Genomic DNA, 22441 nt, shown 5'->3' on the forward strand with positions numbered 1-22441 from the left:
CAGTTTTTCCCCAAAAAAAGGGATGTCTGGAGACATCTTTATCTTCCCACGTCCAGCAGAGCAGGTGGGCAGGACAAGGCTCAGGACACGGCTCCATCTGTGTGTGCTGAGTGGTTTGGGATTTGGCTAACCCAGTGGGCAGACAGGCTAATGCTAAACTTGTGTGAAGACTCACCCAAGTTCAAAGGCTGAGAATGTTTCATCTGCAACCAAAGATGACATCAACTGGACCAAAACTATAAACAAACACTCCAGTTTGCCAGAGCCAGGGATTACTAACAGCTCCTTTTAATAGTCAGTTAAATTATCATCTGGAGTTTTACATAGTGGTACAATGATTTTTGTTGCTGTTGTTTAAAACCGTTTTTTTTTAATTATTTTTTTTAAAGTAATCCAGAAGGGTTTTGTATTTCTTGCCACATGGCTATATCACCCTAAAGCACCCTACTTTCAATCTACAGTAGTAAAACGTCACATTAGAGTTTTAATAGAACATCAAGGAACATGAATTATAGCCATCTTTGTAAAGAAAAGGACAAAACTGTCTTTATATGTTAAATAACTCCACGACAAGGAAAAGGTAGTAATGCTATTACAGGGGTATGGACGCAGCAAAGAAAAATTAACGACTCAGAGGTTCATCTCAGGTGAATGATTGCTCATTAATTCAGAAATAAAACAAAAAGAAGGGGGGGGGTAGAAGGAGGTTGCAAAAATGGTTGGAAAAGAATCCTCTTGTTGCTGGCAGCTTGGGAAGAATCAGGAGTCCAAGAGAGAAAATATTGTGCAGGCCCAACAGTAGGACCCTGCAATAGATGTGGGTGGTGTCAGCTCTGCAGGCAATCTCAGAGACACAGAGTGGTTTAACTTGGAGGAGACCTTAATGAGCATTTGGTACTAACCCTGCTGCCATGGACAGCACTACCTTCCACTAGACCAGGGCACGCCTATTTTGGGTGAGCAAGCCCCACACAGCACATCTCACCAAGGCCAGGTCTACAACCAAGGGACAGCCCCCATGCTGGATTGGTCTGGTATCCCATGGTGGCTGTTGGCATTTGTCAGAAAGGGACTCGTGTGGTAGCTGAGAGACTTGGGCAAGAAAATCCAAGCTTGGACAAGATTCTGACTTGCAAAGCTAGAGTGAGGATACCAAGAAGGAAGCCCTCACAAAGCCAGGGTCACTGTGAAAATGGCCCCACAGATGTGCCAGGCTGCCAGGCCCTGCCAGCACAGCAGCTGCAGGGGCACCACAGTGGGCAAAGCAGCAGAGCACAGACCTGCCAGCAGCCTGCACAGTCTGTCACAGGGTGAGGATGCTGAGCCCCATCCAGCTGTGCAAGGATGCTGCCAAAGGACCCCAAAGGAAGGGTGGCTTTCCCCTCACTCTCCAAAGCCCAGCCCATGGAGAAGCCAGGACCCAGGGAGCAGAGCCCAGCCCAGCTGGCTGATGATGCTGCAGGGCTTTGGTTGCCCATGCAAGGGCTTTGAAGTGTCAGCACAGAAGAAGAACAGAAATATCTGCAGAGCCTCGGTGTAAATCTTGGGGCCAGATGAAAAAGTAACTTAGGCAGGTGTGAATGCATGGGGTGTCCAGGGTTTTCCTGGCAGTGTCACAGCGAGTGGCTGGCAGACAGCACTGCTCCTGTCCTTGCTGCTGCACCTAGTAAGCAATAAAAGAGAGGAGTCTGCTACCCAAAGGAAAACAGTCTGCATTTCACATAAAGGCCATGTACACGGTATTACTTGGCGAGAAACCAACTGGTGTCTGGGCCAGAGCAGACTTCCTTCAAACATCCCTTCGAGGTGTTGAGCAGAGGTGCCCTTTGCCCATGGCTGGATGGCTGCCTGGCTGGAAGTTAAAAGTTGTCTCAGCATCTGCTGGGATAAGCAAATGGATAAACAGAAGTGTCTTGGCCAAGAGTCTCGCTAAAAGGAAAAGGAGTGATGACTCAGTACCGATCACCTGCCACTCTATACCTGTGCATGGAGGTGGCACTGGTCTCACTCTGAGCCCTAAGCCCTTGGCAGCATCAGGCACATCAAAATATAAGGACAAACACATAAGAAAAAGCCAAAAGGATCCAGGAGACTTCCTTCTTGCACAGAGCAAACATTTGTCTGATTACCCCTGCTAGACACACATTACAGCAATGACACAGGGATGCCCAGGTCATACTGACTGATGGTGGCTGCTCCCAGCAGCTCCCCAGTCCAGGCCAGCTGCCCCTGGAGAGATGTCTGCCCATGAGAAGGAAAGAGCAAAGCACTGTGTGGTCCTGCAGGAAGATACTGAGCTGCTGTTAAGAAAATCTGGTGCTGCAGCGCTGTCGGCAGTGACCGGGTGCAGAGCACAGCCACCTCCCTCTCAGCACCACACAAATATTCGAGCCATGTCCTTGGCAGGTAGGAGGAGGAATGAGGCAGAAAATCATATGAGGCTGAAGACTGTTCCTGCCAAGACTGAAAAAAATAAAAAGGAAATTTCTCTCTGGAGGCATCGTAAAAATCCCACTGTAGGTCTCTGGTCTTGTCTAGATCAAAGGTGCGCAGCTGGCAAGTCCAGAGGTGCCTCCTCTGCAAACCAGGCAGGAAGCTGAAGCTAAAAGGAACCTGTTTTCTGCCTCCAACATCATCAGCAGGGACAGGGATTTGGAGAATCGTTTGCTCTGAACCAAACCCAGTATCCCAGTACAACCCCAGCTCTCTAGCTTTAAAAAATTGTTACCAGAGGAAGAGGCAGATGTGAGCCTGAACACGGGCAAGCAACACCCCCAGAAGCCTCTCCTCCACGCCCTCTCTGGGAGCAGAACCTTCAGCACCATCCTGCACCATGGCATTGGGGTATCTTGCATCCCTCTCCCCTCACCATACAGAGCCTGGGCTATACCACAGCTGCAAGTGTCTGGTGCAGAACATCTTGTCTGTGTCATCCAGCTGCTGCTCTCCTAGATGAGTTCTCCTCAGCAGCCGCTTGATGTTGCTTCTAAGTTTTTATTATAGTGGGTAAAAGAAAAAAAAAAGATAATAGAAAGGATTTTAAGATTGACTTCCAAGGAAAGTGGTCCCTCAAGAAGAAAGCTCATGATGTCCTGCTGACTACTGGCCCTGAGGCCAAGCTGCTTTTTTTTTGGAGGACTCTGCATCTTGGAGCACCTGTGGGTTTTGATCATGGCAGAAGAACCTGAGGAGATGGGGGTCACAATGCCCCCGCCTCTTCGCCCCAGCTGATGACACCACACCAGCTCTGCCCACCAACAGTACCATTGCTCTCTCAGGTCTCACCCTGACCTCATGCTTTACAATTGCAAAAAACCCCATCTCAACCCTGCTGGCCACCCCGTGGCTGAACAGCTCAGCCATAAACATAAGCATCTCAACCTGACCTGCATGCCCTGCCTCCATTTTTGCCTACATCACCTGCTCTCCCATCCTGGCTGTGTCACCATGTTTCTCCCATGTGACTGGTGTCACTTGCCTTTGAAGACAGTCCCCACAGCCAGGGCAGGGATGGGGCAGGAGAAGAGGGCTGTGCCCTCCCAGCCTGCCCTCTCCACCAATGCTGAGGAACCTCTTGGCAAAATGAATAAAACAAAACCAAGAAAACTGGGTCCCACAAGACTTCTAACTAGAAAGGCTTTTGGCCAAGTTGAAGAAGAAACTAATACTGAGTCAGTCCTGCACAGAGCAGCCAGTTTTGCTCCCCAATCTAAATTCTCGCCTCCAGAAACACCAGTGACACCCTCCCCCTCCATGGGTCCATGTGTAAAACCCTCAGAAACGCCCATGGGAAGGCCAGCCTGAGAGCAGGTGCCCAGAACCCTCAGTAGTCCTTGTCACCATAGTCATTGTAAAGGACACTCAGTGTCTGCTCCTCGCACGTCTTCCTGAGGTCACGGCTGAGCTCCGACCAGTCGAGCCCATAGGGCTTGATCTCGCTGTAGCGGCAGGCGAGGTACTTGAGGGAGGAGCGCTGGAGGCTGATCTTGGGCTCCTGCAGGAGGCCATTGCACCAGCTGCTGAGGTCCCCCAGCTGCGAGAGGATGAGGCCAGCCTTCCTGCAGCGAGGGCGGGCGAGGGGAGATGCCAGGGGGGCGATGGACAGCGAGGGGTGGCAGGGGTGATGGAGACACCACGGAGAGGATGGCAGGGAGGGTGGGAGGAATGTATGAGGAGAGAAAAGTTAAGACAGTTAAGGACACCACGGGAGCTCCTTGAGGGAGAAGAGATAATGCAAGAGCAGCTGCGAGGAGCCACCAGGACACGGAGGGATGGCTGGGCTGTGGGGACACACCATTCCCAAGGCAGCACTGCAAGCTAAATCCATGTGAGAACAGCCCCTACCCAGGGAAGGGATACCCATGTCTCCATGGCAGTGCTAGACCTGCTGCAGTGGTCTTGGGACTCACACTTCCCTGTCCTATCCCCTCTTCTTCTTCCACCCTGTACCACTCACACAACAAGGCCAGGTTTGCTGAGAGTTTATTAAGGAGACAGTCACAGGTGTAGCTGTGAAACCCCCAGCACCCCCTTGGGTGGACATCACCAAGGACTAAAGTGGCACCACCAGTTGCTGTTGCAGCTACTGGACCCCAAATATCACAGGATAGGAAACAGAGCCAATAGCAGTGTAGGCAGTGGGGATAAAAGCTAAGAAGTGTCAGGTATTACATATATGGCCAGCCCAGAACAGTGTCACCATGTGTGTCCTCTCCATTAAGTGTATGTGCTGCATATTCAGGAGCTATGCTGGTCATCCATGGCTTGGTGTAGAAATCAAAGAATCACAGAATGGTTTGGTTGGAAGAGACCTTAAAGATCATTTTGTTCCACTTCCCTATCCCATGGCAGGGACATCTTCCACTTGACCAGATTGCTCCAAGTCCCAACCTAGCCTTGAACATTTCCAGGAATGAGGCATCCTCAACCTCTCCAGTGCCAGAAATGCACACAGTATTGTGAGCAGCAAGCCAGGATACCATTGAGAAGGAGGGAGATTTAAGGAAAAAAATCCAAACCAGAATGTCCTGTCTGGCTTGTGAGGGTCTGTATGGAAGGTTGAAGGTGAGATAAAAATTATGATCCAGACGGGCTGCAATGTCACAAGACGTAAGTACAGTGAATGACACTCCTGCTACATTATTCACAATATTTAGTAACAGCTTAGGAAATGTGTCCTACAGGACACTGTGCAAACCAGAAGGGATACACTGGGGCATACATCAAACCCATCCAAAAAGCTCTGAGAGAGCAGGGGATGTGGCAGAGCTCCCTGTTTCTTTGCATGTGCATTTTGCACCTTCCAGTTGTGGAGAACAAGGTGAGGAAAGGCAAATCACTGTAGCAGCAGCTTGTAAAGATCCACAACCCAGCCAAGGAAGCCTTGAGAGAAGGTCAGGTGACAGAGGCAGAGGAGGTCCAGGATGAATCCATTTTCTGCAACAGACATACAGCACATCCAGGGCATCATAGCCTCAGTGCAGGCTTGTCCTGGTAGTGAGGAAGTGCTAAATCACCAGCCTCTTGTATTGGCTGAGATATTGGAAGAGCACAGAGGATCATGGCCAAACATGATCTAAGCTGTGTTCTTTTCAAATTTGTCCTCTTAAAATTGTGCTTCTAATGTTTTTAATGTTTTAGATAAAACACACTGTGTCCATTTTAAATTTATCACACACTTTGGGTGATGTCCAGGGAATGTGGCCACTATGGAGGCAATGGATTAAGATGAAGCATCTTGAAGGTATCTCATGTGCCTGGAAACCCAGACCAAAGTTTAAGTGTCTGATGAGCTGGGATAAATTTCCTACCCAGCTACAAGATCAGTTGGTAGGTTGGAATAGTCAGGGAAAAGAAGATACAGCCCCTCACTAGCTTTTACTCAGCATCTGCTCAGCCCAGAACAGGCAGCAGTCACAAATCATGACTCTGAAGGAAAAAAATCCCATTCTTACTGGAAATTCTTACTTAGGATAAGCAGGGTGGGCTGGTGTGACAGCTCCAGGATATGTGTACCAACCAAGAAGGAACATCCACTGCCTCTCCACACCTCCCATCAGGCCAGGCACACCATGGGAGAGCTGCTTGAAGAGGAATTAATTTACCCCAAGTCCAGTCAGAGCCAATCTTGGCTTTCCTGGAGAGAAAACCTTGGATGTGACTGCAGCTCCAAGGGCCCAATCTGGAGCCACTGAAAGGTTGTCCAGCTCTGCAGCCACATAACAAGTGACACTCCAGAGCTCATCTCCAGGGCATGCCAGAGAGGAAAAGGTGGTTAACATGGTGTTGGCTCTGAAGACAGCCACCCAAGCTGGCCAGCCATGAGAAAATAGCCAAGCTCTCACTTGTCTCAGTCTCTGCACCTGACACCTAACCAAGATGCCATGAGTGCCTCTCCTCCTCCAGCATTACAGGTACCCTCACAGGAATGCCTGATATTATCCCACAGATTTAGGCTCAAAGCCCATAGGCACCACCAGACTTCACTGGGTTTTGCATCAAATCCAACTTCCACTTACTGCTTGCTTTTTTCTCCATTATGCAAAGATCAGGACTCTCTGCAGCCCATCTTGGACCGTGAGGGAGCAGCTTGCTTTCGCAGCCTCAGACAAGTTATCTGTGCACTCACAACAAGTTATGCTTCTTCAGTCCAGCAGCCAGCACTGCCAAGAAGGGAGCTGAGTGCGCCACAAATGAACAGAGTAGGAGGTGTCCTGGATGTGTGGAGGAGGAGGGACATGGTAGAGTCAGTCGCGTGGGTCTGCATCCACGACTTCAAAGGAGCATCAGCAACAGTCAAACAAACACTGTCTGCTGGCTAAATAATGTCATCTGCAAGTGATTTGTCCTGTCACCACCAGTCTGGGTGCTTCGCCCTCGCAGACGATCAAACAGGAGGTCTGCTTTCCAAGATTTGTCATCACCAGAGCCCGCTGCAGCTGCCTCAGTGCCTCTTTCCAAGGAGCGCGAGCTGCAAACACTTCATCAGCGACTTGCGTCATCCTACCCTGAGCACTCCAACGTTTCCAGAGGGTGCAATTAACCCTCTGGCTCGTAGATTCACACAGAAAATGGTATCATTTGGGTAATTCAGTGGCATTTTGGCTGCTCCGTGGCAATGCCTCTGCCTCGTGGGGCTCGAGGAGGCAGCTTCCACCCTGTGTTCTGGCTGGTGCTCGCTGGGGCAGAGAGCAGCAGTGGCAGCACTCAGCCTCAGTGATGGCAGCAGCTCTGTGATGACTCCAGTCTGTCACATAAGGAATTTTATGTGCTCCTCATGCAAATCACCACAACAGATGTCAGATGGTCTGTGCAAACTGGGGCTGGATTTCACATCTGGAAATGGAGACAGCGGCATCACCACAGCTGAGATCAAGACAAAGGTGAGACTAAAGTCCAAGCCTGCTTATCCCACTGGGTGTTGGGGGAAATGAGGCAACCCTGGGCAGAGGAGCTGCTGGAAGCCTCTGCCCTAAAAAGACTCTGTGTGCTGCAACGCTGCTACTGAGCTTTGAGGTTATGCCTCAAAGAGTTCACATTTCTTAGGACATAAATGGGAAAAGGGAAAAGAGACCCCACCTCCACTCCAGGGCATGGAGGGCCTCAGAGTTTCTCACCAAAGCTGTGCCAGGAGACAAGTCCAATGCACTAAGTGCTAGATAGGCACAAGCTACTTGCTGAGTCTCTCTGACTTGCCTAGAAGAGGTTTGGAGGACACAGAATGTACATGGAGAATCTCCTATCCTCAGCTGGAAGTACACAAGTGATCACCTGGAGAAGCAGGGCTGGAAGACAGACAGTGGTGAGACCAGCAAGAGGAAGGTGTGGGGCACAATGTAAGGCAGAGGCCATGACTTCCATACACAGGAGCTCTTGTTGATGTACATTTGAAAGCAACCCTGATTTCCAGATGAGGTCACAGCTCTGGTTGTTTGGAGGCCAGATGCTATGAAACACCACTGCAGCACACGCAATCTCTCAGCCCAGCCTGCTAAACTGACTGGAAATACCCACATTACTGGGAAACCACACCGACTAAAGCAGATGTTGAAGGACATGGGGAGAAGGGAACATCTGGCTATCTCCACAAGCATGGGACATTCTCAGACAGCTGGAGGGGCTTCAGCAACTTGGAGAAGCCTGAATAATGGTGCTTACTCAGGCACAAAGAGACTATTTTAGACAGGAAGAGCTCAGCACTGTCTGAGCCTCCTCCAAAACCTGCTGTGGCAGCTCAGCACTGCCTGGGCACCAAAAACACTTCTGTCACCCCCATACAACCACAGATGTGGATCAAAAGTGAGGAAATGCACAATTCAGACCTAAAGTCAGTCCTGTGCCTGCTGGGGACCACAGGCTGACAGAGTTCAGCACACAGAGGTGCATTCAAGCCAAAGCTCAGGAAAAGGCAGAAAACAGAATTGGATCTCCATCCCTCGAAGGTGTGTTATTTTTCCAGAACCTTCTGCCTTTTTGCCTGTGGCATCAGCTGTGAAGGAAAAAAGAGAATTCCATCCCTTTGCCACTCTGCCCAGCATGAATGTGTCATGCCAAACTCCAGAGAGAGGATAGGGCTGATGGGATGGACAGCACTGTTGGGTTGACAACAGTCAACCACTTTCCACCTTGCCCTATGTTAATGGTCCTTGCACATGCACAGCATCCAGCAAAATAGAAACCCCACTGTGACACTCTGAGGTCTATCATCCATCATGATATCACGAGATTTGCTGAAGAGATGCCTTCCTGGTGACCACTATCCCTGAGGGACAAGCCTGCTGGTGGGCAGGCCTACCTGCTTAGCCAGCTCAGCTCTCGAGCCTACCTGGGCCCCAGCTCATCCTCACAGCGCCAGGTGAACTCCCCAAAGCTCTCGTAGTGCTGGTTGTAGTGGTAGAGGACTCGGTGGAGGCTGGGGGAGCCCAGGTCCAGCAGGGTGTTGTAGGCTGTCTGCTGCTCCTTGCCACTCGTGTAGCCATTGAAGAGGTTGTAGATCTTGTCTGCTATTTCTGGGCAGAAGGACAGGGGGTGTTCAGGGAGGTGCAAGGAAAGGCATGAATAAAGCCCACCATGGCTAAAGCTCAGTTCTAGGGAAGCTAGGACCAGAACCAAGATTTGTCTGCTGAGTTATGATTTACATCACATCAGGACAAGGTCCCAACAGACTAGATGGCATTCCCTGGGCTCAGTCCAGGGACAAGGTCCCTACAGACTAGATGGCATTCCCTGGAGTCAGTTTGGTCTAATTAAGAAAAGAAATGGGTGATGCCATCAAGTAGTGTTAGGGAAACACCATTTATTCACTTTTGTTTTCAGAGAGGACTGTGCCTCCTGCAGCCCCCCATCTCAGCCCTCCACACCATGTGGCAGCTCCTGGGCCACTGTGGGTGAAGGAGATGTTACAGCCAGGACACGAGACCTGCACAGGAACATGCTGGAGGGGGCATCCAGCATGTTCCTGTCCCAAGCATCACAGTCCAGCACTTCCCTCCATCTCACCTTGAGCTTTCACATCATCTACCACAGGGCAGGGCGTCTTGACCGTCACATCACTTGACCTGGAACGTCTTCCTGTGTTGTCAACTCCCCAGAGCGTGAACCTGGACGAGAAAGGGGAAAAACAAAGCTCTGGGCTCCCAAAGCCACATGGAAATACAGGCAGCACCAAACAGGATCAGGATGTCAGCACTGCCACAGACATGGCACAGGGCACTCACATGTAGGTGGTGTCGGGCTCCAGGCAGCGGATGATGAGGGAGATGGTGGAGGAGAGTCTGTCAGGCACTTGGGCTGGCATGGCACAGGGGGACTTGGCACCAGAGATGATGTCATCCACAAAGCTCAGCACTGTCTCTAGGGAGAGAGGGGAGGATGTGCCACTGGTGATGGCATAGGTGACCCTGGGGCTGTGGAGAGCCTGTGCCTGCTGCCACACTGCCGGTGCCAAGGGAGAACAAGGCTAAGGCATGAAGTTGGTGTAACGCTGGACCCACTGCTTTTCCAGAAAACCTTATCCCCATGGTATGGAACTGCCCCTTTCTGCAGCATGGTGGGCAGGAGAAAGGCTGCTCTCTCTTCTACAGGATGTTTGTTTTATTGCAGCATCCCCTTGCAAAGACAAAGACTGAGGCTCTCTTCTAACATCTCCATCCCACTCTCCCTGGAGAACCAGGGGAGTCCCCACTCACCTGTCTCCACCTTGGAGTGGTCCATTCTGTCGGTGACTTTCTCTTGACGAAGGAGGTAGTCCACAATCTGCACCCCAATGGGGGGCTCCGAGTGGCCCCACTCCAGTACCACCAGTGTGCTGCTGGGCTCATGTACGGTGGAGAGACGCAGGCTGGGGGACAGTTTTTGCATTACTTTCTCATAACAAAAGGGATTCAAAGCCATTAACTCACAGGAGACAGCAACCTCAGGAGATAAATTACTCCCCCTTCCTTTCCCCACCAGGTTCTGGGCATGTTGGTCCAAAGGACTCATTCCCTGGGGCTGCTTTACCAGTATGGATCCACAACCAGCCCCACAGTCTTCAGCTGAACTCAGAAAAGACACTGCAACTCTGCACTCTCGATTCCCAGGTCACCCATCATTTTGCAAACCTGCCCCATAAAGACACACAGCCCCACCACCTCCTGCCACCACACTGCTGGCCATCGCCACCTCTTCACAGGTCCATCACACCAAAAAGCCAGGCTGGGCACCTACATTGGGTGTGGGAGAGGAGCACAGGTGGGCAGCCCATCGGCCCCAAAGGCACTCGAGTCACAGCGGCACCAGTCCTCGATGACATCCCCGCTGCCCGAGCACCACAGCAAGCTCATGGTGGCCTCCTGCAGGAGCTGGGAGACAGGAGAAGGGGTTGAGCACCGGGCAGGTGAGCTCCCATCCCACCACCACTTGTGTTCATCCATCCCCTGGTGGGTTCAGCACAGTCCATCCACCCTGGAGAGCAGGGCTGGCCAAGGGGCAAGGGCTGCCACGGCTGGACATGATGCTATCTGGGCAAGCTGCCTCCAAAGACAGCCACAATGCAGTCCTGCCACCCCTCCTGCCCACGTGGCTCCTCACCCGCTGGGTCTGGTTGTTGGTGACCAGCTCATAGAGGGGGGCTGCTTTGGTGACCTCCAGCAGGATGGGCTCGGCTGGCACGTCGGGGCTGGAGGAGACGTGGCAGAGCGGGCAGGAGGAGGGGCAGCGCCCGCGGCTCTGGCACTCCATCCGCACTCCGGCTGCCATGCGCTTGGTGCCCGACTCAGAGAGGCTGGCGATGTACTCAGGGAATGTCAGCACCTTCGGGTCCTGCTCCCGCTCCTCTGACTCATCCGAGGGGGAGTTGCCTGCAGAAGGGGGGAAAAAGTGACACCAGGGTGGGCTCCAAGCCATTGGTAGTGCAATATGAGGGGGCCAGAGCTCTGCCTTCCACCCAGGAGAGAGGCAGCGCTTCTGAAGAGCTCCCTGTATCCTTTTGCTCTGTAGGGATTAAATACTGGTCTTCAGAGGAGGAATCTGGACTAAAAAGCCCACCCTGGCCTCTGTGATTGCAGGTCCTCTGGTCTCCCTGTGCCTCAGTTTCCCCAGCCCCATCCCTACAGCTGGACTGGGACAGTCCAGCCTTACAGCGGGTCCCCACGAGAGGGAGCCTCCTTCATGTGGCTGGGGACTCCTGGAGGTCCTGCCTAGGCACCTTCACATAACTCTGACTCCCCAACAGAGACCCCTGCCAAACCACTCTCCTGACAAAGCCCTCCTGGCCCTACATAGCAGGAAATATTTTGGCACAAGAGGAACAGTCCTTGCACAGAAGTCAAAAAGGTAAAATCTGCCCATCACTGCTGTGCCCTGGGTAGCACACCAGGCAAGCCTTGCCACGAAGAGAAACAGTGCTTTTCACACAAAATCCCTGCCAAAGGATGTCCCTGGATTTATACAGAAGAAAGAGGGGACCATTGAAGATGGTTGGTGGGGTTGGAGGAAGCTGAAGGATGAGCAGGCAAAGCCTCACCCCCAGGGCAGGCTCACACCATCATTAGTGGTGACCTGGTATGTGGGGAGCCACCATGGACCACATCCCTGACTCAAGAGGAAAATCTCCCTATAGCAAGGATTTGTGGAGAAATGGGCCAGCACTAGGCCATCCTAGAGACTCCTGCAAAGAAAACAAGGCTGTTCAAACAAAACCTGGGATAAAAGTGTTGCTCTGCTCCCCCAGGAAGCTGGAGATGGATCATTTTAGGCTGGCTGTGAACTGCAGCTTAGTAGGCACTGAGGAAAAGCAGAGGAGCCAGGGAATGATTTGTCTCTTGCAATTTCTCAATCGATATCCAGCCCCTGACGTTTGCAAACAAAAAGCAAAGGAAGGAAAGTGGCAGGTGCCAGAGTGAAACCTAAATGTGATACTGTGGGTGGAAAAAGGCTGCCAGACCTGAAAAGCCTCCAAGCATGAAAATCAAAGAGGAGGAAATTGCAGGAGAGAAAAAAAGAAGTACTTGCAATCAGGAGGTGCTACATCTGGAGACAGCCTACAGCCAAACAGCACCGTGTCTGTGCTTTCCCAGGTGGGCTTGTGAAGAAGTCCAGGCTCCAGGAGACCTGAGCCCTCAGGATCCAGTCTCAGGCTTTGAAAGAAGCCCTTCCCTCACAAGAGCCCTGGGGAGATAATAAGTGTCTCTATGGCTGGGACATAGCAAGAGAAGCACCACAGGCTGGTGCCAATACTGAGAATTCTGAAGCTTCATGATGGAAATGATGTGTCCGTTGTGGCGCCTGTGAGCTCCAAGCTCACACTGCCTGCACCTGGGAATTCCTGGGCAGCAGCAGCAAACCAAGGTCATCTAAAAAGCAGCAGCTCTGCTCAGCATCCCCCATGCCCAGGCTTGGGAGCTGGCTCTTGTTTGCTGCCCAAGCCTGGTTGCTGCAACCCACCATCCCCAGCATAGGCAGGAAAACGCCTACAGGCAGCTTTGCTGAGGCCAGCAAAGAGATCACAAAATCACAGAATCTGAAAATAGTTTGGAATGGGAAGGACAATAAAGACCATCTCGTTCCAGCCTCCTGCCATGGGCAGGGACACCCTCCACTAGACCAAGGTGCCACAGATCTGAGGACAGATGGCAGCAGGCAGGAGTTAGGCTGCCTCAGCTTTGGTAAAGCTGCCTTTCAAAGTGGGCATGACCTCTTCCACAGGGGATCCATCACAGCTCACTGCAGCCAGGGCACTGGAGGGGATGCAGCAGTGCCAGAGGCCCTGTGCACCATGATGAACCTCCCAGGTCCTAACTGGTTCCCTGGCATTAAAAGAATTCTAGCCAGGAGAAGGAAACACATTGGAGGGAGAAAAGTCTGGCTGCAGGATGCAAATGGAAGAGAGTAGAGATGGCAGAGACAAAAGAAAGGAAAGAATAAGATTAAAGGCAACAGTTAAGTCCAGAATGAGGCAGAATGGCTCGGTGGCATTGGTGCACTTGTCTTTCCCTGGGGCTGTGGGTATTGATCTTTCTTTTTGGCCTGGCCTGATGCAATCCATGTGAATCCTTTGGCTGGCTTCAAAGGGTGTGAGAGCAGGGTGTGAAACGATGACGTGGGACACGGTCCTGACACAGGCTGAGCACCCTCCAAAATGCCAAAAGCAAACCTCACTTTCCACTCTCACAGGGTGGCTATGAGTACCCTTCCCAAGGATAAGCTCCTACCTTTGCTGATGTCCTCATACTCCAGCCAGAGCTGCCGCTGGACCTGCCTGTTGGGATACCAGATGGAGCAGGACTCCTCAAAGCCATACACTGCCTCTTGGATGTAGTGGTTGCCAAACTGGTCCAGCAGCGCCACAAAATCTCCACGGGAGGTGGCTCCATCCAGAGAGTGGAGTGCATTGCTGAAGGCTGGGAAGGAGATGGAGGAGATGGAGGAGATGCTCAGTTCCCAGAGTCCACCAAGCCCTTGCTACCCCCCTACACACTCACAATGGACAGCCAGCCTTTGAGCCCATCACCTCTCAGAATCTCTGCCGGTCAGAGTGACTCTGAGATGCAGGTCTCTTTTCCCAGCCTGGCAAACGAAGGAGTCAGAATTCTTCTGTTCTCATTCTCAAGGTTGTTTATTGTTTCTTATCTATAACATTCTTTCTCCAACCCGCCAAGGTTTGTCTGGCAGGTCGGGTTGAGGCACACTGCCCATCCTTGGGCAGTGTTATCTTTTTATACTAAAAACTATGTGTACTTTATTTACAATAACTTCCCAATACCTATTACCTATGTTAGACAGTGAGTTTCTACTCTAAACCAATCCAAAAGTGCCACCATCACCCAGAACGTGGAGGCTAAGAAGAAGAAGGAAATACGACTGGGTATGCCCAAATTCCTCCATCTTGGGACACCAAGCTCCCATCCTAAAACACTAAAAATCTATTTTTCACCCTGTGACAAACTAACTATTATTCTACTTAAACTCTCTTGACTTGTAATTCTTCATATAAAGGTTGGTAATTTGCTCCATGGGTCAAGATCAAAGGCACAGGGGTCTTGGGCTCTGTGCCAAGGTCTCCAAGCCCCCTGTCAGGGTCTCAAGTCCTCCAGGGCAGCCAGAGGAATTTCCTGGGTTCCAACAATCACCTGCCAGCAGAAGGCTATGTCACCTCTTGCCATCCTTTCTCCCCTTATTCCCCGTGTCCCTGCACACTTACCCTGGGAGATGGTCATCTGGTTGAGCCGGACATGGTACATGACAGACTGCACCTTCCAGTGCTGCAGGAGGGGGTACCCAGAAACCTCGCTGAAGTTCACCATCCCTGCCAGAGAAAGGAATCAATGCCACTGCTGAGCAATACCTCACCCTGGGGATGGTCGTAGCCCTTCATGCCTCGGGCAACACATCCAGCAAGGTGGAAAGAAACCAGGGAAAAGGGTTCTATACACACCACATGCCCCTAGGGAGGCATTCAGAGCTGAGGGTCAGGTAGTCCCCAGCAATTAAAATGATGGCTTTGAAGGAAAACATGTAGGCTTGTTTAATTTTGCTGTCCAGGTCTCTGCATTGGAAGATAATGAGCCTCCTCCTGCACCCCCCCTCCTGCTTCCTTCCCAGTGCCCACTCCCAAGGCATGCCCAGGTGTGCTAATTACGTCACTAATGAGAGCTGTGCTTTTTAATGAGCTGCTAGCAGGCCTGGGAACATCACCGTCATGCCACACGTGCCCAAGTGCCACCAGCCAAGAGGCCCTGGGTCCCTTTCGGCTGGGACTGAGCTGAGCGGGCAGCAGATGGGCAGGGAAATCACTTGCCTGTTGATGCTAATGTTCCCTCAGGACACTATGGCAATGCTGGGGCTGAAGAGGACTCAGAGTTTGTCCTTCTCCTTCAAAGACATCCTGTTCTTCAGCCATTTAGCTGTGAGTTACAGAAGCCAGGAATTCATGGAGACCTGGGCTGGGCGGCCACTTACTCCTGCCCAAGGCACAAGGCAGCTCAGCTTCTATGAGCAGATGAACAGAGAGGCCCCTGAGCCTCGGACAAAGCCCCAGCAAGGGAACTGAAGGGTGCTCATGGCTCTGAATTTGGTGGCCAGAGCATCCCCAGAGTGCCACAGCAGGATGCTGGGAAAGGCACCTCCTCCCTCTCAGCTCCAGTGCTGCACAGCCAGCACGTCACAGCAAACTCTGCTGCTAAGAGGCACCCAGCAGGACTTCAGGAGGATAACAGTGGGCATCCCCCCCTCTGTAAGAAGACCTGAACACAGAGTATAAGCAGGATAAGATCCTTTGCCTCCAGCACCTCCCTCTTCAGTGCTGGCTGCTGCCAACAGCTTCAAAACCTTGCTCTTCCCTGCAAAGTGTTTATGCAAAAACAGCCCTTCCTTACTCAGCAGCTCTGCCTCTCGTGTATTCACAGTGATATTCTTTTCCTTTCCCCCCCCCCTTCTAAATCAGCCACAAAGCCAGCAGAGAGTGGGAAATGAATAGCATCATTTACTGGCTTTGACCTCCCCAGAATAATTGCCAGTGAAATCCCAGTCCCACTGACACTGCTGTGATGCTGAGGCTGTGGTGGCAGTGCCTTCCTTACATCTGTGTAACCATGTCACAGGCAGGAGAGCCCCACTGGGAGGCAGGTGTCCTCCAGCACCTCCAGGCAGGGTTGAGCATCCCCAGGGAAGCAGGAGTGACCCAACCATACAGCTCTCTTGGGGAAGCTCAGCCCCCCAAGACCCACCAGTGCCCTCCTCCCTGCTGAATCTGCCTGCACCTTCATTGCCATACACCCTGTCAGGGCAACCAGCATCCACCAGACCCTGGATACAGTCCATGGGGGCTTCCCAAAATTCTCCTGGAAGCTCTGCCAGACAAAGGGAATGCACAAGGTCTCCTATGAGACAAAAGCACCTTGCTGGCCACATCTTGTGCTTAGCAGCTCCTCAGTGTCAGGGCCATTTCAGCCAACAGTGTTGCAGTAAAGTAGAAAAATCATAGAGAAAGGCTTCATAAAATCAGGCCTGCTCTGGAATCAGTGGCTGGCCTTGTCAAGCTAGTACTTTGCAAGTTCCCATGTGAGAGCAATCCTGGTGTGCACAATTCATTAACATAATAAACTATTCCTGGGTAAAAAAATTACTTGTACCTGTATAAACTGTTTTTGCACCACTAGATAGAAAAATTAAAACTATCTTTAACAAACAACTGTCCCTGCATCTATAGTGAGAGTTTGAGTGACCAACCAATACAGGATAACAACTTGTTACCAATAAAGTAATTGGCAAGAGAACTACTGACCAATTGGAGTCACACATAAGGTCTGTAAAACTGTATAAAAAGGAGTTATGTGAATAAAAAATAGCTTTTTTCCACCACAAAGAAAATGGAGTCCTGAGTGATAAACAGCAACAAACAGCAAGGAAAAGAAGGCTACTTATGAGTACTGGCAACTTGGAAAAAAGGCAAATCCTTGAAGGCTGTCTGGGAACCCATGATACCCTATCACTCACAGCCCATGATGCTCTGGTATGGCAATCCAAAACATTTTGATTTGGGGGCACTGGGTTTTGAATACTTCACTATATCAGCAAAGAAATCAAAGGTAGTTGGAAAACCGTTTTTGCCTTCAAAAAAATAAAAAAAAAAGAAAAATCCTTTTGCAAATGCCCCAAATATTTGACGGATGCTTGAGCTTTTACACTCCATAGTTAATTTACAGCCTTTGCCTTTCCTTCATTTTTAATGCTTTCCTCTTACTGGAAAAACGGAACCAACCTCAGCTGCTGGTTCCTTGATGTGCAGCTGAGCACAGGGTGCTAAACCCAGACTAGATATATCCCCCAGTAGATATATCCTGTGGGAGGTTTGGGTGCTGAGCTGGACATGCTGGCAGCTGCCTCAGTGGGAGAGACATGGATCCAGCTGGACTCACTCACCAGTGAGGAACTCAGGGTCGGGAGTGGGGTCAGAGAGCTCCTCTTGGCACTGGTTCTCCAAGGGCACTGTGGCCACCACCAGCCCATCCGGCAGCTGCTGCTCCAGGCCCCGGGCAAAGTTGTTCTGCCTGGAAGTTAATTGCAGAGAGAAGAGCAAGGTTGGAGGACAGCAGAAATGACTGCCAGCAAGTGACCCATCCCAAAAGACACCTGGCACTTTTCCTTTTGTTCAGAAACAGATTAAAAAGATGTCTACACTTGATGGAAAGTGTCAGACCCACCTTCCCCACCAGCCCCTCCATCTTCTGCAAAGCAAAGCCAGACATGGACGGACCAGACAGTCTCCTACAGTCCAGCCCCAGGCTCCTTCCACGCCTTCCTCGAGGAGGGGATGCTGAGGTCTGACCTTGCTGGGGTCCCCTCCCCAGGTCTGCACTCACCTGAACGTCCCTTTGAGCACCTGCCCTGGTGCCACCTCCTTGGAGTGGTTGTTGTAGCCGTAGAAGAGCTCCCCGAAGAGCGTCTGGTTCATGGGCAGCTCGCGGGGCTCACCACAGTCCCCGGCCTCGGGGCACGACTCCGAGATCAGCTGGCACGAGCGCCCATCCGCGCCCAGCTTGTAGTCCTCAATGCACCTGGGAAGCCAGCACTGTCAGCTGCAGCCCCCCCAACACTGAGGACAGACACAAGAACAGAGGAGACCCCCTCCATCCCAACCCTACAAGCTCAGGGTCACAGCAGCAATGGACAGCAGCACTTTGGGGGTGTCCCCGTGGCCAGGGAGGGGATGATGGGTCACTTCTCAGAATCTCTGCTGGTCAGAGCAACCCCAAGATGTGTTAGAAAGTCTCTTTTCCTATTCCAGCAGTCAAAAAAGGAGTCAGAACTCTTCTGTTCTTGTACTCAAGGTTGTTTATTGTTCCTTATCTATAACATTCTTTCTCCAACCTGCCAAGGTCTGTCTGGCAGGTCGGGTTGAGGCACACTGCCCATCCTTGGGGCAGTGTTATCTTTGTATACTAAAAACTACGTGTACATTACTTACCATAACTTCCCAATACCTATTACCTATGTTAGACAGTGAGTTTCTACTCTAAACCAATCTAAAAATGCCAACATCACCCAGAAGATGGAGGCTAGGAAGAAGAAGGAAAAAGGACAGGGTATGCCCAAATTCGTCCATCTTGGGGCACCAAGCCCCCATTCTAAAAACCTCAAAAATCTATTTTTGACCCCATGACAAACTAACTATCATTCTACTTAAACTTTCTTGACTTGTAATCCTTCATATAAAAGTTGGCAATTGTTTTTTCCATGGGTCAAGATCAAAGGCACAGGGGTCTTGGGCTCTGTGCCAAGGTCTCTGAGCCCCCTGTCAGGGTCTCGAGTCCTCCAGGGCAACCAGAGGAATTTCCTGGGTTCCCACAGTCACTCACCCACAGAACATGAGGATGTTGTAGAGCAGGGGGTCCTCGGGCAGGGGGACCATCTGCTGCAGGCACAGCTGCTCACAGCCCCCGTTGAAGCCGTCGGAGCAGTCCACGCCCACGTGCCGGTCGTAGCAGCCCGTGCCATCCTTCATGGGGCTCAGTCCTGTTGGGCACTGGTGGGGTGGGGGAAGTAGGAGGTGAAAACCCATGGGAAGGTATCTGTCTCTGGGGCTGAGGTGGAGGGCAGGGCTCCAGCATTGCTCTCCACCAGAAACTGCAGCCTGAACAGTGCTCAGGGGCTGCAGGAAGGACAGCAGCACCATCCACAGCTGCAGAGATTCCTCTTGCACCACTTTGCAGCCCTCAGGAGTGTATCCCCATAGGTGGGAGCCCCCCAGGCCATCCCTTACCAAGACAATGTGCTGGTATCAACCCCACTCTCCAGCAACCCAGCTCCAGTGACTGACAAAGCCGTGCTGCCCTTTCCACATCCACTTTTTCCCCACTCTCAGCCTCTTCACCCCAATGCCCAGCTCTGGTGACACTGCAGCAGTGCACCGCAGCCCCACAGACCCTCAGTTTTGGGGCAGAGCAGCTGTGGTGGTAACACACACATGAGTGATCTGGAGCCTCCCACAGAACCAACAGATGGACTCTTATTGCCTCCTCTGTGTGTGTGTGTGCACCCAGCAACAGAGGAGCTGCCAGCCCAAAAACATCTTCCTGCTACAAAATCAACCTCAAAATGTGCACCCCGAAGTGACAGTAAGGGAGGCAGGACTCCCTTTGTGGCCTGTCCTTCCTTGCTGACACCAAGGGGGACTGCAGGTGCCTGGGGCCACACACCACACAGCCCGTGGAGTCCAGCTTGCGGTCCGAGATGCAACGGAAGTTCTTGCTGCAGCCGCCGTTGTCCCGGGAGCAGTCACGAACGGGGCCGAAGGAGTCCAGCAGGACCTCCAGGCTGTCGAAGGAGGACGAGGTCATCAGCTCTTCCCTGTGAGGAGGAAGAGGAGATGTGTCACTGCTTCCATGAGATGTTGTGGATGCATGCATGACCGTGGCTGCTGCGTGGGTTTTTCCAGAGCTCAGGCTTTCCTCGGGCTGATGGTGAACTGGATGGCAGCCAAGCTTTTAGGAGGATGCAGGAGCTCCTGAGATGAGGAGGAATACTGCCAAAGGCTCAGCTTTGCAGGACTAAAGAGGGCCAGGTTCATGGTTGTACTAATCTCCACCTGCAAAATGTGGGATAGGGATGCCAGCTCTGTTTGCTGAAGTCCCTCCTGAGCTCCCTCGCCCTGCCATGGCACCTACCTGACCTCCACTGCATCCTCCATCACCGTCATGTCAGTCTTGCACTTGGCTGAGGGGTTGATGGCCAGCTCAGCTGGTGGGATGACGAAGCTCTTGCTCAGGGGCAGCCACATGCCCTCCCCCAAGGTGTAGGTGAACCTGGCAGGGAGAGCAGCAAAGGCTGGAACAGAGGGAAAAGCTGACCCTGGAAAGTTGTCTCTGCCCAAATCCAAGCCCTTGAGCCTCCCTGCTCATCCTGCAAGGATGCCAGCCCAAACTAAGTTGTGTGGGCAGGGTAAAGTGGAGTGGCTCCTTCAAATACAAACAATGATTCTCAAAAATTGCATGTAACTTTATTTTTAAAAAAAAGGCACTTTCATTTTCCATAGAAACCCTCCTTCAGAGCCTAAAACTCAGTCACCACGGACAGAGAGGAGGAGCTGGCTGCTGGGTATCCAGCACCCACATGAAGCTGCAGGGACATCTTCCCAGCCATGCTCACAAGTCCCCAGGAGGTGGCACAGGACAGCTGTGCTCAGCCCTGCCAGCTGGGCTACCTGCATGCCCTGAGTCCTATTTAAACCCCAAAATGTGCTGAGCAGGTTGCCTTCATCACTTACCGAAAAATCTTGTCAGAAGGCTGCTCGCCCAGCACCAAGTCAAAGCCACGCTGGAAGATGGTGTATGGCCAAGGCCTGGAAAAGAAAACCAGGAGCATCACACCAGCATCATGTCCTCACAGCTGCTCACAGCCCAAAATGCTTCCCCTGCTCAGCCCTCAGCTCACATGCAGAAGGGTCCTGGGGTTGGATGACTCCGAGGGTAGCCAGGACAAAACAATAAAATAGCCTCAGATCCAAGATCTTAATTTTGGGGTCCTACAACATCAGATTCTCGTCCCAGCTCCAGCCTGCCAATAGGCCAGTGGTGTGTTGCACCTGTTATTTTGGGGTTGGATGCACTCCAGCCATCCTCACATCCCTTCATGCTCGGTACCACCTGCCTGGTCCTGTTTTGGGGATTTGCATCACAGCTGTTGAATTGCAAGAACAAAACCAAACCACAGCTGGACCCTCTCTCTGTGAGGCTTTTGCCAGGCAGCCCATCAAGCCTGGGACACCAGTTTCACCACCCGCCTTATTACCACCCTTGTGTTTCACTGTTCCAGGCAGGGCAGCTTTGCAAAGGGGGCTGGAAGACAAGGTGGAAGCGTGGAGCCAAGCAGGAGGCTGGAGAGTTAGTCCATCCCTGCTGTCGTAGATAGCACAGGGTGAGGAGTGATGAGCCACTAAGATGTGGAGGCTGGTGCCTTTCAGTGGGACACCCATGGCCATGACACCTTTGGGACACAAACCCCCAGCAGCACAGCCCTGCTGGCAGACCACCACTTGCAGAGTGAGACAGACAAGAGACCCAGCCACGGTGGGCTTTGAATCAGCCAACATGAACCCCACTCCCAAACCCTGAAACTCCAAATCCCCTTTGCAAGAGCTCAGAGCTGGGGAGAAGAGATTTTCCATCCCATCGCATCACTGCTGCTAAAATTCAGAGTCAGGAGTGTCAGGTGCCAGTGACAAGCACAGGGATTTTCTCTCGAGGCAATTACAGATCTCCTGCACAAGCAGTTTAATTTCTAATCTGAAGTTATTTCAGCAAGGACAAAAATAATAATAATATTACAAAAATCCTGCCTGCAGGATTACAGCATTCCTTTGCTGGGATACAATGCTGTTTTCCTGTCTGGTCAGCTGGGAGCTGGGGATTACATTCAGCCCACAATCGGATTGCCTTGAATGAGGTCAGCTTCATCCAGAAAGAGATGTGCTCCTTGTGTCTCACCAACACCTTGAATGTTTCACTCCCCCACCTTCCAGTGCTCCTGCAGATGGGTTTTATTCTTGCTTTTGAGGAGCATATCAGGCTGGGAACAAAGGCAGAGGCTGTATAGAAGCGAGGCATTGTTCCCCATCCATTCAGGTGGAAAAGTGGTTGTGGAGAGCTGCTCTTGGCCTGCAGCAGAGCTCAGTGCTGGGGCAGGTGCTGTAGATGCACAGGGACTGCCAGACCTCTGCCTGGTGGCACATGTGGACACACCCAGGACATGGAGCCAGTGTATTTGGACCCTCCTGAGAGATTGAAATCAGTCCCAAGCCATGCTGTGTCCACCCAGGATGCAATTTCCACATGTGGCTAAAATACCTGCAATCATGGAATCATGGAGTCCCAGAATGGCCAGGGTTGAAAGGGACTTTGAAGATCATCTCATTCTAGCCCTCTTCCACTAGACCAGGTTGCTCCAAGCTCCATCCAGCCTGGCC

General features: G+C 51.7%; 1 protein-coding gene across 2 annotated transcripts in view; it reads right to left on the reverse strand.

Annotated features, from left to right (window-relative positions):
- Window positions 1-272: 272 nt before the first annotated feature.
- Window positions 273-22441, reverse strand: part of ASTN1 (astrotactin 1) — a 59917-nt gene continuing 37748 nt past the window's right edge. The window contains exons 9-23 of one of the 2 annotated variants that reach the window (XM_059854609.1): window positions 20744-20818; window positions 20145-20282; window positions 19677-19827; window positions 18837-19003; window positions 17841-18035; window positions 17401-17528; window positions 14681-14785; window positions 13692-13880; window positions 11071-11339; window positions 10708-10841; window positions 10188-10339; window positions 9717-9852; window positions 9499-9599; window positions 8825-9008; window positions 273-4058 (exon numbers count right to left, since the gene is read on the reverse strand). In XM_059854609.1, the coding sequence (XP_059710592.1) occupies window positions 3824-4058; window positions 8825-9008; window positions 9499-9599; window positions 9717-9852; window positions 10188-10339; window positions 10708-10841; window positions 11071-11339; window positions 13692-13880; window positions 14681-14785; window positions 17401-17528; window positions 17841-18035; window positions 18837-19003; window positions 19677-19827; window positions 20145-20282; window positions 20744-20818 (2359 nt within the window). In that variant the 3' untranslated portion in view covers window positions 273-3823. Of the gene's footprint in view, window positions 4059-8820; window positions 9009-9498; window positions 9600-9716; window positions 9853-10187; window positions 10340-10707; window positions 10842-11070; window positions 11340-13691; window positions 13881-14680; window positions 14786-17400; window positions 17529-17840; window positions 18036-18836; window positions 19004-19676; window positions 19828-20144; window positions 20283-20743; window positions 20819-22441 lie in introns of those variants that run through there. The other variant, XM_059854610.1, reaches the window with a different exon arrangement.

The sequence above is a fragment of the Haemorhous mexicanus genome, chromosome 9 (assembly GCF_027477595.1).
Source record: "Haemorhous mexicanus isolate bHaeMex1 chromosome 9, bHaeMex1.pri, whole genome shotgun sequence".
Taxonomy (NCBI): Eukaryota; Metazoa; Chordata; class Aves; order Passeriformes; family Fringillidae; genus Haemorhous; species Haemorhous mexicanus.